At 40.8% G+C, this 13,999-nt stretch overlaps 1 protein-coding gene across 3 annotated transcripts in view; it reads left to right on the top strand.

The window, feature by feature from the left end:
- Positions 1-10,288, top strand: part of MYL4 (myosin light chain 4) — an 87,810-nt gene extending 77,522 nt beyond the window's left edge. For all 3 annotated transcript variants that reach the window (XM_073683099.1, XM_073683101.1, XM_073683100.1), the window contains 6 exons: positions 1,970-1,997; positions 4,135-4,284; positions 9,063-9,236; positions 9,351-9,428; positions 9,697-9,735; positions 10,066-10,288. In XM_073683099.1, coding sequence (XP_073539200.1) covers positions 1,970-1,997; positions 4,135-4,284; positions 9,063-9,236; positions 9,351-9,428; positions 9,697-9,725 — 459 coding nt within the window. In that variant the 3' untranslated portion in view covers positions 9,726-9,735; positions 10,066-10,288. The remainder of the gene's footprint in view (positions 1-1,969; positions 1,998-4,134; positions 4,285-9,062; positions 9,237-9,350; positions 9,429-9,696; positions 9,736-10,065) is intronic.
- Positions 10,289-13,999: the final 3,711 nt, after the last annotated feature.

Consider the following 13,999-nt stretch of genomic DNA (forward strand, 5'->3'; position numbering starts at 1 on the left):
CAATACTTTGGTGGCACACTGGCATTTTGGGGCTGCATCGGACATTACAATCAGCGGTACCCTAGCACCCTTATAACTCTGATCTTTGGAAACCACATTCACCGCTATTAGGTCACCATAAATCTGCAAAGTATCGCTCTGAATCTAGTACTTGGCGCTTATCAGGGGATGACATAATAACTCATGCCAATGATAATTTGTCAAGGGATGTTCTGACCCATGTACAAGATATGGCAACACGTCAGGGAGAATCTTATTACACTGAGACATTGGCTAGCGCTTAGTAAAACATGATGTCGGGATGACAAGTAATCATCAGGAAGACATTATTCTGTCTACACCTTGTAGAAATAATAGTGCCAAGCACCAAACCCCTCCACCATGTAGTATCTGATAATGATACAACTGATTATAGGAATAGTCATGGTTGTACAATGCAAGAGATAAAGGCAACGTGAAGACCCATGTACAATGAGAAGGTGGCCCACTAATGGTTCAGTAACCTACAAATCTATAGACCTCTCCCTGATCTTTCCTCTTTCAATTGTCTGCCAATCTTGTGTATGTTAAGGCCCCATACACATTAGATAAAGTTGGCTGAACACGCATAGGCTACCCATCGGATCTGTATCGGGCCTCCCAACTTTCCCTTGACAGATGTTGGGAGAGAGAAGGATCGGACAGTTGGAATTTCAACCCCCAATCCTTTTTTTTCAGGGCAGATATGCAGCTGCCAGATAAGTCTGGCAGCGGCTTTCTCCTCTCTCCCCATTGAAAACACGTGAATGCTTGGCTGAGCCGAGCACTCGTGTTTGTGAGTGAATCGGGAGATAGCTGTCAGCTGAACGTTCATTTGGCAGACAGCTATATCATGTGTATGGCCACCTTAGGGCTCATGCAGACCAGCGTATGAATTGGATGTGTGCTGTCCGATTTTTGATCAGACAGAACACGGACACATGTTATACAATAGGATTGTTCAGATAAACATTTCTTCCTCCGTCCGAGCGCCCGTGAGAAAGAAATCGCAGCATGCACTGCTTTCTTATGAGTCTCGGATGAGACTCACCCACTCAAGTCTATGGGTGCGTAAAAAAAACGGATCCCACATGGAACATCCAAGTGGCATCTGATTATTACAGATACATTTCTATTATAAACCAAGGAAACTGTGATCATGTACATTTTTTTAGCATAGATGTATGAAAATGTATCACATATGAACGTCACACAGTAAAGAATGGACTCGCGGATGAAAATTATAAAAAAATTGTCCGAGTTTTCTTATACCCTCGTCTGCAAGGGCCCTGATTCCCATAATCTCATCCCAGTGCCTACTAGTAACTGCACAAAAGGAGATGGTATCCCAATACTGATATAGGACTGGTCACCACCTGGAAATTAGGTATGGAAACCCCCCTATTTTAGTTTCCATTCATTCAGTGGAGGGCATAATTTCACATTTTCTTCCTTTAAAATCTATGCTTCTTATATATCATACAGACACTCTTTTGTGGCTTTTCCAAGTAAATACACCAGTCTCACCAAGTCTAAGATAACTAGTTTAAAATGTATTCAGTTAGTATTGTAAAATCTGCTAACATTTCCACTTTAAAGTTGAATGCACCACCTTGGAGTAACTGAAATCCAATGTACGACTTGCCAGTTATGATACTTTGGTGGCACACTTGTATTTTCATAGTATCTATTGCCTAAATTGTTGTTTTCACTCTGAAGCTGCCCATGCACTGGTGTCTCCCTTATGTAACCCACAGTGGCATTTTCCCCTCTCCCCATTGAGAACATATGCACACTCAGTAGAGCTGAGCATGCATGTTTATGTCCAGGGGAAAGGGAGAAATAGCTGTTTTGGGGTGTCAGGAGGAATATTATTCAATGTTTGTCAAGATTTGCATTTATCTGCATGTTTTACTAATTATAACCTAATGGTATTTTCATTTGTCCACAGATTGAATACAGCGCAGAACAGATTGAAGGTAATTTTTCGCATTATATTTTAATAGAAACATACTGTAATAATAGTAAGTGAATTATAGGCATATCGAAAATTCTGTATCAACAGATGAAAATTGGACAAACCTCACAATTTTGGCTGGACCGGCCACCATCTAATGCAAATGGCGGGCTTCTGACTTCCCCCAGTAGAGATAAGCTGCTGCCAGAGCTGTCTGGCGGTGGCTTTCTCCACTCTTGCCATAGAAAAAACATGGGATCATTGATATTAATCCAGCACTGCTGAAAAGAGAGATGTGAAAGGTTAATCTACCGTGTGCCCTCTAGTGGTCACTGTGAAAACTGTCAAATCCAGACATCATTGTATATGAATAGTGATAATAAATTATTATATTTAATGGTAAAATCTAGGGAGGTTCATTTTTTTGAAGTCCAATTCCATTGCTTTAGCCCAATATACAAGGAGGTGACTGGCCAACCTTCACCCACCCTACCCCCATGCATGTTTGGGCAAGTGATGCATTAAAATGGAGAAATTGGACATCAAGTTTGTACTGTCAAAAGATTTTTTTTTTTCACTTTTTGTCTATGATTGGTTTGAAGTTATAGAAAAGGAGGGGGGAGCAAGAGAACAAAGCCTTTGCGCAATATCAGGGGATTAAACTGGCAGGATTTGGAATGAATGGAATGTCCAATGGAATGGACGGAGGAATCGTTCTAGCTTAGATCCAACATATATAATGGGAACCTGATAGCCGTAGAGCCTAACTGCTGCAGTAAGTGATATTGTTCAGCTGCTCCTGATATTCCACTGTTGAAATACTAGATAATAGTATTAGATTTCTTCACCCTGTGTTCCTGTTAAACTATATATAAAATACTAGAAAAAAAAAACAAGAAAAAAAACAGCAACACAAGAGAAAAGGCCCGATTAATCATTTGCAATTTTTTCAAGTCACTTTTCTTTTTTTTTGTCTTGTGGTATTCACTGACATTCTTTACGCCAAATTCATAAAAATTTTGCGAAAAATGTTCTTTATTTTTGTGCAACTTGTTTTGCAATGTTGTTATATAAAAATGCTGCAAAAATTTCTGCAAAGTTTAAGGCATAGATAAAATCACAGGGTGAGGGAGATAAGACAGGAGTGGACTACATATGTTTTGTGACAATTTTTGGGACTTTTTGAAAAGTTGCAAATGATGAATTAGGAGAAAGTCTCAAAACTTGGTGAAATTCTAATACAGCCCCCCTACCCTGGAGAGAGTTTATGTATGCCACTTATTTAAGAGAATTTTTTTGTGAAACATATGATTTTTTCCAGCTAAAAAAATTCATAAAATTAAAGACAGAAAATAATACAATTTTGGAATTTATGCAAAGATCGTGAAGTACTTGCATCATTTTTGATGAATTTGGCGCGAAAAAAAAAAGTCAGCGAAAACCAAAAGTCAAAACAGAAAAGTGACTCAAAGAAAAGGAACGATAAATTGGGCCCCTTTTGTTTTAAGTATGTTTGACTACAGCACACAATTTTTCTGCTCATTTAAAACAGGTACCAAAAAATTATTTTTCATTTCTCCAAATATTGGAGTAATTATAAAAGTACATAAAAGTAAACCACAGTGCCACAGAGTATTTTAGCAAAAATATGTCAACCAGTTCCCTCTTTGATATTAAATAGGTTTCAAAAGCCAAGGAACTAAGTGGGTAATTTGCCAGGTGCCCTTTCTGTAGGTCCCCATACCCATAAAATGGGTTGTACCAATTAGAAAACCTATCCCCTATCAATATTTCTAGGGATCAGTGGAGGTTTCAGCGGTCAAACCCCAAGCAATTAGTAAGTTATCCCTATACTATCTATAAGGCATAACTTATATACTTGGTATAACCCCTTTAAATTAAAGTTGGACGAAGCTGCCAAGCTATCCAGTGCGTATGGAGACCTCCACTGAATTACAACCCCCAATCCAGAAATGTCGGGGGAGTCAGAAGAGCCAGGGTCTACCTAACGACCGCTGTAAAATGTGTATGGGCACCAAGTGATATGATGACTATATACCCAATTATTGGTATACATTAGTAAAGTTTTTGGAAAAGATTATGTTATATATAATACTAATAAAAAAGTAGTTAAAATCTTTCTTCTTCTTCACTCCCAGAATTTAAAGAGGCCTTCCAGCTCTTTGACCGTACTCCAGGTGGGGAGATGAAGATCACATATGGGCAGTGTGGAGATGTTTTGAGGGCTTTGGGACAGAATCCCACCAATGCAGAAGTATTGAAGGTCCTAGGAAGACCCAAACCAGAAGGTAAGAGCAAACTGAATATCTAGATGAGTCATTTTTGCTTTTAGTTCCCATTTTTTTCCCTTAGTATCAGTAGGTTAGTTGATTAGTTTATGGTTATGATAACTCCATAGAGACCTTTAAGAACTATTAATATTCAGACAGGGCAGTTTCCTATAGTTCTGTCTTACAATACTGATACATTTAAAAAGCCTTCTAGCCCTGAAGACATAGGAGTTACTCTGTGGCACAACTGGGAGAGCAACAGATTGCATGTGTTTTGGGTGCTGAGAGCCAAGTGGCACCAACAAGCCACTTTGCCTCGGTCAGGGTATTTAGATATAGGGCTAGGGCAGCAAACTGGACCTTTGCCCTGGGTGAAAGAAAGCCTAAAAAATGGTTATCAGGCATGGCTGATACTATGGAGCCCAAAAACTGATAGGACAGACACCAATGCTAAAAGAGCCTTAGGTGAAGGGAAGGTTGTAGAAGAGGCAAGTGTCAGTTAAAATGAGGGATGCAGAGAGCTTGGAGAATTTAAGAGAGGAAAAGACGCATGGGCTAAAGTCAAGAGCGTAATAGTCATAATGTCTCCAACTTGTGAACTTGCTGCTACTGGTGGTCTAAGTTAAATGGGACCTCTATACAGATTTTTTCGCCATACCAGGAATTGTTCTTTGTAGATGAATCTCCAGTCATAAGGGAGTCCTGAGTGGGTAAGCTCCTGCATGATGTCCTAAAAAATCAAATGGCATGGGGTTGTCTTTTGTCTCTGAGTCAATCCCTTAAAGGAAGCCTGTCACCCTCAATACTAAAATTAAACCATTTTTGCATTCATATAGGGGAAATACAGTATCCCCCTATAAAAATCATACTTATGGTACAGATTTTAATTACTTTATGTTATTTCATTAATTATGTACAATAAAATATTATATTGCGGTACCGTGTTAGCCAGAAAAATCTATGTAAATACTTTTTCTGACGAAAGTATTCTCGGAGTGATACCTTTATTGGCTAACCAGAATAAAATATATATTTGCAAGCTTTCAGAGCACAGAGGCTCCTTCTTCAGGCGGGATTACAAAGGATTACAAAATTACACTCGCCTTTTGTAATCCTGCCTGAAGAAGGAGCCTCTGTGCTCTGAAAGCTTGCACATATATATTTTTTTCTGGTTAGCCAATAAAGGTATCACTCCGAGAATACTTTTGTCAAAAAAAGTAGTTACATTTATTTCATGTAAAAACAATTTTAATACATATGTAAATGAGGGGCTTCCGTGCACCATTGGTCTAGCCAAGTGCTTGGTGCACCGTTCCACCAACTCAATAACAATCCTCTACCTTTCCCTTGGTGATTATTGTCATCACTCCAAGGAGCACTGATTGTATTGAATCCTGAGTTCTGCACACATTCACATTGCAGGAACTGAGAGCTCATACAATGTAAGTGTGAGTAGCCGCCCCTGAGCCGCCTGTCCAGTCTGCAGCGGTTGATCGCTGCACACAGGATTGCAGAGCATCGGGTGACCACTGCAGACAGGAGAGGTGGATGAGTGCACCAACACTGATACTGTGTACACCCAGCTCCTGCAGTGTCAGAATGTGCCTTCATCTCCCTCTACTGTCAGCATTGTCTACCCGCTGCCGTGTGGATCTGTGTGCCACTGCATACAGGACAGGGGTATCAGAGGGCACCAAACACATTGACCCTGTATGAGCTCTCGGTCCCTGCAATGTCAGTACATGCAGGGCTGATTACGCAATACAGGCAGCGCTCCTTGGAGTGTTGTCAATCATCACTAAGGCATAGAGGAGAAGGATGGTAATTGAGAGGGCAAAATGGTTCAATGAGCACTTGGCCATGCTAAGAGTGCACCTAAACACCCTAATTTATATATGCAATAAAACTGTTTTGCATAAAACAAAGTAATTAAAACCTGAACTACAAGTTTGATTTTTTTTTATAGAGACTAACTCGCTTATATGAATGTATAAATGGTTTAATTTGAATATTGGTGGTAACAAACTCCCTTTAAGAAAAGATGTGGCAACCTATCATTCATTCTCCTTTAAATCATTACCAGTTGTCGCCCATAAAGAAAATTATACCTGTTGCTCTGGTTCAGTGTGGTATAGAACTTTTATAAGTGTAGAGTCAAAAAACTAACATAGTAGACTGCATCTGAGTATCCGTCTCCAGTAGGCGCATACACCCAAAAGTGATGCACGACAGAGCACACGTTGACTTTGTCGGCACCATTATAGTCAAAGGCCCTGTTGGCACATACGTCCAAATTTCGATTTGCCGGGGGTTCGGACGTAAGCCCCGAAGGAACCAACGAACATACAGTACAGACCAAAAGTTTGGACACACCTTCTCATTTAAAGATTTTTCTGCATTTTCATGACTATGAAAATTGTACATTCACACTGAAGGCATCAAAACTATGAATTACCACATGTGGAATTATATACTTAACAAAAAAGTGTGAAACAACTGAAAATATGTCTTATATTCTAGGTTCTTCAAAGTAGCCACCTTTTGCTTTGATGACTGCTTTGCACACTCTTGGCATTCTTTTGATGAGCTTCAAGAGGTAGTCAACGGAAATGGTTTTCACTTCACAGGTGTGCCCTGTCAGGTTTAATAAGTGGGATTTCTTGCCTTATAAATGAGGTTGAGACCATCAGTTGTGTTGTGCAGAAGTCTGGTGGATACACAGCTGATAGTCCTACTGAATAGACTGTTAGCTGCTTTTTTCTTGCCATAATACAAATTCTAAGGAAAGAAAAACGAGTGGCCATCATTACTTTAAGATATGAAGGTCAGTCAGTGAAAAAAACTGGCCAAACTTTGAAAGTGTCCCCAAGTGCAGTTGCAAAAACCCTCAAGTGCTACAAAGAAACTGGCTCACATGAGGACCGCCCCAGGAAAGGAAGACCAAGAGTCACCTCTGCTTCTGAGGATAAGTTAATCCGAGTCACCAGCCTCAGAAATCGCAGGTTAACAGCAGCTCAGATTAGAGACCAGGTCAATGCCATACAGAGTTCTAGCAGCAGACACATCTGTTAAGAGGAGACTTTGTGCAGCAGGCCTTCATGGTAAAATAGCTGCTAGGAAACCACTGCTAAGGACAGGCAACAAGCAGAAGAGACTCGTTTGGGCTAAAGAACACAAGGAATGGACATTAGACCAGTGGAAATCTGTGCTTTGGTCTGATGAGTCCAAATTTGAGATCTTTGGTTCTAACCACCGTGTCTTTGTGCGACACAGAAAAGGTGAACGGATGGACTCTACATGCCTGGTTCCCACCATGAAGCATGGAGGAGGAGGTGTGATGGTGTGGGGGTGCTTTGCTGGTGACACTGTTGGGGATTTATTCAAAATTGAAGGCATACTGAACAAGCATGGCTACCACAGCTTCTTGCAGCGGCATGCTATTCCATCCGGTTTGCGTTTAGTTGGACCATCATTTATTTTTCAACAGGACAATGACCCCAAACACACCTCCAGGCTGTGTAAGGGCTATTTGACCAAGAAGGAGAGTGATGGGGTGCTACGCCAGATGACCTGGCCTCCACAGTCACCAGACCTGAACCCAATCGAGATGGTTTGGGGTGAGCTGGACCGCAGAGTGAAGGCAAAAGGGCCAACAAGTGCTAAGCATCTCTGGGAACTCCTTCAAGATTGTTGGAAGACCATTTCCGGTGACTACCTCTTGAAGCTCATCAAGATAATGCCAAGAGTGTGCAAGGCAGTCATCAAAGCAAAAGGTGGCTACTTTGAAAAACCTAGAATATAAGACATATTTTCAGTTGTTTCACACTTTTTTGTTAAGTATATAATTCCACATGTGTTAATTCATAGTTTTGATGCCTTCAGTGTGAATGTACAATTTTCATAGTCATGAAAATGCAGAAAAATCTTTAATAGAGAAGGTGTGTCCAAACTTTTGGTCTGTACTGTAGGACAAAGCACAGGGTGAAAGCACCCTAAGCCTATTGCCATTACAACATAATGGTCAAAGTAAGAAAATGATGACATAGCTGTATTATGCAGTATAGAATAAATAAAGAGAATGGCAAATTTCCAGGCATTGGACAGCCAGCCAGAATAAGACAATCCCACTTATAAATAGTAATGCTTTGGTAAACTGATATGCAAGTCCCAAGATTTTCTGGCTCTGTACCACATACCTTCCATTTGGTACATTCACTGAGACCCTCACACCTGGCATCATGTCTTGTTCTATTTATGCATGAGGCATTAAACCCCCTCAAGCCCTGAGCTATGAAAAAAGCATGGATGAGAACATAAAGGCTACAGACAGCTCAGAAGGATTGTAACTATTTCACCCAGTCTATTTGTGGGAGATCTGATCATTTAATTCCTAGTAATGAAAGGACAAGGAAGATCAACTTTGTCCTGTATACACTGTATCTTAGAAGTTGGTTGTCTCAAAGACTTCAGATCTGATGGCTTAAAACCCAGTACCCTGCCAGATGTTTGGATCTATATCCGTTACATACATGGTAATTTAAAGGATAAAAGAATACAATACAGCTTTTGTCAGTCTTTTATATATTTCTCATATAATCATTACGTGATGCAGACAGAAGTGTTAGACATGCTTAAACATAAAGGAACTAAGTCAACTACCTAGGAGTTCAATGCATAGCACAATTTTAATGTATCATTAATAACATCTTGATGAGGTCATTTAGGGACCCCATGGCGGTTCCCTACTCACTTGTTTCCTAAAAATAAATAATAAAAGATTATTTTCCTTGTTTCAGAACTAAACACCAAACTCATTGACTTTGAGACCTTCGTTCCGATGCTTCAACACATCTCCAAAAATAAGGACCAAGGTTCCTTTGAGGACTTTGTAGAAGGACTGCGTGTTTTTGACAAAGAGAGCAATGGAACTGTGATGGGAGCTGAATTACGCCATGTCTTGGCCACTTTAGGTGAACTACACTGCTGCACAGTGATATATTGTTGTTGACAACTATTTAAGATGAATAGGAACCAAGAAATAAGTGTTGGGCATGTTACTCATAGCACATCTCTCTCACATACAGGTGAGAAACTGCAAGAAAATGAAGTAGAACAGCTGCTTGCAGGACAAGAAGATACCAATGGATGCATTAACTATGAAGGTATTAAAGGGCATGTCAGCTTTACCCAATCTTTTTTAGTTAGCAGGTTCCCTGATTTACATGCAGGTCACAAGGTGTCTTGTTGCTAGCATCCCTACCCAATAGCTGCTAAACTGAAGGAACCTGGCAGTAGGTGGTCAATTTCCCGGCAGCGTTCCCACGGGAGAGATAAAGTATTACATGGTGACCTTTAAAATCAATAGGCCAGCAGACTTGTTATGAAACTTATTTGTGAATATCATCTCATTCATGTCTTTCTCTTCTTCAGCTTTTGTCAAGCACATCATGGCTGGTTGAAGATAATCTGGTACGTGTTTATCCTACCTGAGTCTTATAAAGTGATTATAATTTTTGTACATGTGATTATGTTTGTAAAAATTGGTCCAAAGACATACAGTAAATACCCCAGTTCAATCCATATGATGCACAAGTTAAAATTATACTGAATTTTCTTTAAGACCAAACGTATTCAAATAAAGATACATTTTGAATAATGAACTATCATTAGGTTTAATTCAGTTGTCTTCAATCCACAACTTTTCCCTATGTGATGACATCCCCGCTCCTTTATCCACATGCGTTTGTATATAAAGGATGAATAAACTTTAATCTTTAAATTACAAATTATCTTTTCTAGATCTTCTTGCGCTCTCTCTCCCGCAACCACTTTATTGGACCTGCTTATGAAGAACCGAACAACTCATCATGGTCCAAAAGCCACCTTTGAAATGTGAATGCCCTGGACTTCCCCTTCAGACTCTTGACCCCTACTGATATACCATGTGAGGTTGTACATTTTTGAGGATTTTTTTTCCTCTGGTGATATCCACCAAATAAATTTCACAAAAAAAATCATAGAAGTTGTGTCCTGTATGATTGTTTGTAAGTTTTATTATTACGTCAAGCTTCAAGGAACTGTTGACCCTACCATATTCCTACCATATAGGTTTCATGGATTCCTCCTGGAAAAATCTGGAGATTCTCAAGAATTCTTTTGAATGGTAAGCCCCATATTTAATAGGAAATCACATTCAGTAGGTGGGCTGGTGGTGAGTGTTCAGATGTGCCACCAACATTTTTAGCCTTGATATATTTTTTATGGTGAAGCCTTACGTCTCCAAAATGAACTTTTTAGTAACGAAGATAATCCCTTTTAGTGCATACAGAAGTCATAAAGGGGTGTCCATTGCTCACGACTACTCCATGAGCCAAACTGGGAGTGTGGCACCAGCATTCACTGATGAAACAACCCCATTTATGAATTAATATAAGTCTAAACCTCAGATGATAAAAATAGTTTACAACTTTGATGGACATTACTATGAATCTCATCTTGGAGCCATACAAATATGAAGTTAGAACTATCAACCATTACTTATTTCCCTTTACATAGTGTCTGCCAAACCCAAAATTGGGAAATGTAGAAAAAGTTCTTTATTATAGACCTTTCAACCAATACAAAAAAGGAAGAAAATATTTGACAAAGGTCATATGTTTTGCATGTAATGTTTGAAAGATGCCTAATGGAACCCACTGATCCATGAAGGTCATGGTAAAAATAAAGTAGATTCAAAAGGAAAACAAAATCCTAAAAATGAAAGCACTTGGAAGGAAATATCTAGACCACAAAATCAGATGGTAACTTTGGTGTTGTCTACACAGGTACATCACAGTATGTTACGTTACGTTCTTAGGTGGCGCAAGTGGTTCATGGACCCACTGTGCCACAGACCAGACTTACCGTGGAGGGGCATAACTAAGCAGATACCTTGGTGTTCACTGGAGCCTCTAGTGGTGAGGTCAGGTTGTGCGGCAGGTAGCTGCCAGGTACCACTTCAGGGCAACGTCCGGCAGTAGCTGCTGACTCCAAAGGGCAGAGACGTGCACCGATTTTCAATAGGGCAGGCCAGCCACTTAGGACAAGTTCAGACACACTGGTCTCGGGATAGCTGACAGGTGCCGAAAACGCGGTTTCAAGATATGGGATAGGTTCAGACCCACTGGTCTCAGGATAGCAGACAGATACTGCCACGGGGTAGAGATACCACCAACGTGGTTTCAGGTTCAGGGTTCAGGCCTGGGTACTCAGCCCCCAGGGTGGCAGACAGGTACTGCAGAGGCAGTTTCGTAATACGTACTCCGCCGAAGCAGTCACAGGAACAAGGACACAGGATACAGGGAACAATTACAGGCTAGGGACGAGGGACCTGCCAACATACAGTTGCACTGCACACCAAACACCTAACTGAACTATAGTGGTTGTTCAGGCAGGGAGGGTGCCCTATATTCAAGATGTCTCCCTGCTATTGACTGGGAGACACCTTGCAGATGAACACAAATTAGACTAAATGCCTCCCAGCTATTGCTGGGAGCATTTACCATGTGCGCGCTGCCCCTTTAAGAACAGGGAAGCGCGCACACACGTGCCTTAGCAACGCCACTGAGACACAGTGCGGCATGCACAGAGGAAGAGGAGGAAGGAGGCAGGGATGCCGGGGGCGTGGTGAGTAAACCGGCATCCCTGCACGGAGGGAGAAGGGGACAGCATGCAGGGGCACCGGGCACAGTGTTACACAGTACAATGTCACAGAAATCCAAAGATGCTGGAACTAGTGACCCAAAGCAATGGAGGTACACCAAGGTTACTGATAAGCTTTAGCAGTTAATTGACCATTGCCTTAATATTAGAACTGTGCAATGCTTCATGTCCCCTGTGGTGGAGCTGCAGGGAAAATGAACACTTGCTGCTGAATTCCCTAACAGATTACAGCTCATCGCTTGGGATCCCATGGTGATCAGTTAATCATCACAGGAAAGTTCCGAAAAATAAAAGTGGACAAGCCCTTTAAAGTTTTTCTAAAATTAAAAAAAAAAACTAGTTCCTAATTTGCAATTTTGCTATGTCCGTCCATTTTTTGTTATCTGCCTTTATTATTATAAGACCATTACTATTAGCCATTACACGAGCAGCATTGCAAAAGTTTGATTTACAGAGTAGATTCTAGATCACACGTCAAACTCTGGCCTGCAAGGCAAATCTTGGCCGCAGGGGGATTATAATTGGCCTGTATGATGCCAGCACCGACTCCCCCCCCCCCCCCATTATTCTGTATGGGGAACTATGTGGGGCCATTATTCTGTATGGAGGACTATGTGGGGGCTCATTATTCTGTATGGAGGACTATGTGGGGCCCATTATTCTGTATGGAGGACTATGTGGGGCCCATTATTCTGTATGGAGGACTATGTGGGGCCCATTATTCTGTATGGAGGACTATGTGGGGCCCATTATTCTGTATGGAGGACTATGTGGGGTCCATTATTCTGTATGGAGGACTATGTGGGGCCCATTATTCTGTATGGAGGACTATGTGGGGTCCATTATTCTGTATGGAGGACTATGTGGGGTCCATTATTCTGTATTGGGGACTATGTGGGGCCCATTATACGGTATGGATGACTGTGTGGGGCCCATTAGACTGTATGGGGGACTTTGTGGGACTCATTATTCTGTATGGAGGACTATGTGGGCCCATGATATTGCATGGAGGACTATGTGGGGCCCATTATACTGTGTGGAGGACTATGTGGGGCCCATTATACTGTGTGGAGGGCTGTTAAAGATATCAAGGTTGGCCCCCGACTTTGTCCACATTTTTTATTTTGGCCCTCTGTGTATTTCAGTTTGACATCCCTGTTCTAGATGGACCTTAATTCTGACATAAAATATAAAATATCAGATTTGTATACTCCACCATAACCTTCTATTGATAACAACTCAAACAATAAAGTTCATTATCCATGTTAACTCTAATAATGTTTGCCATCCTCTCATTGGATTATGGAAATTCACCTTCCAGGGCCTCATCAATCTGGTAAAAATAGCTGGACATTGCTGGAAAATTCGGAAGAGTATCCCCACTTGTGAGATAAGGAATACTTTTCATACCAAAGAAGGCTTTGTGTCTGCATCGTCCCACCAGACACGTCTGATAATGGCACGACTCCACGATTAAGCCCCCTGCCCAAGGGAGAGGTCTGCTCTTTGGAAAATAAAAGGGCATTGTCAAAGTGGTGAGATAATTTTAGCTGGAATCCTAATCCACTAGACCAATATATATCTTACCACGAAAAAGACAAACGCCTTATGTAGGAAGGAGTGTCTGCTCTATTCTAGTAGGGAATGTGCTCAGTTTTCACATATATCCTGATCAGATGTGCTGGTAACTAGATCAAAATAGCAAAGTAGATTAATAAAAAAAGACCCTAATAAAGGGCTGATTAGTTGAATATAGAGTGTAATATAATAGTATTAAGAGGATGCTGAGCACCATGATGGGCATGTCATGTCAGGACGCATTCACACCACTCCTGGAAATTTCTATTGATCAGAACACTAGGGGCACAGCCACAATCATCATCAACTGGCTCAACATGTTGTTTGTCCTATCCACAGCAGGACACTATATCCTGAAACTTTATTATCATATATTATATAAAATTTATATCAAATAGTATTAATTATATCTATCTATCTCAAATCTATCTACCTCATATCTATATATCTATCT

Source organism: Phyllobates terribilis, unplaced genomic scaffold (assembly GCF_046119375.1).
Source record: "Phyllobates terribilis strain yellow unplaced genomic scaffold, ASM4611937v1 Scaffold_5__5_contigs__length_657084704, whole genome shotgun sequence".
NCBI classification, from domain to species: domain Eukaryota; kingdom Metazoa; phylum Chordata; class Amphibia; order Anura; family Dendrobatidae; genus Phyllobates; species Phyllobates terribilis.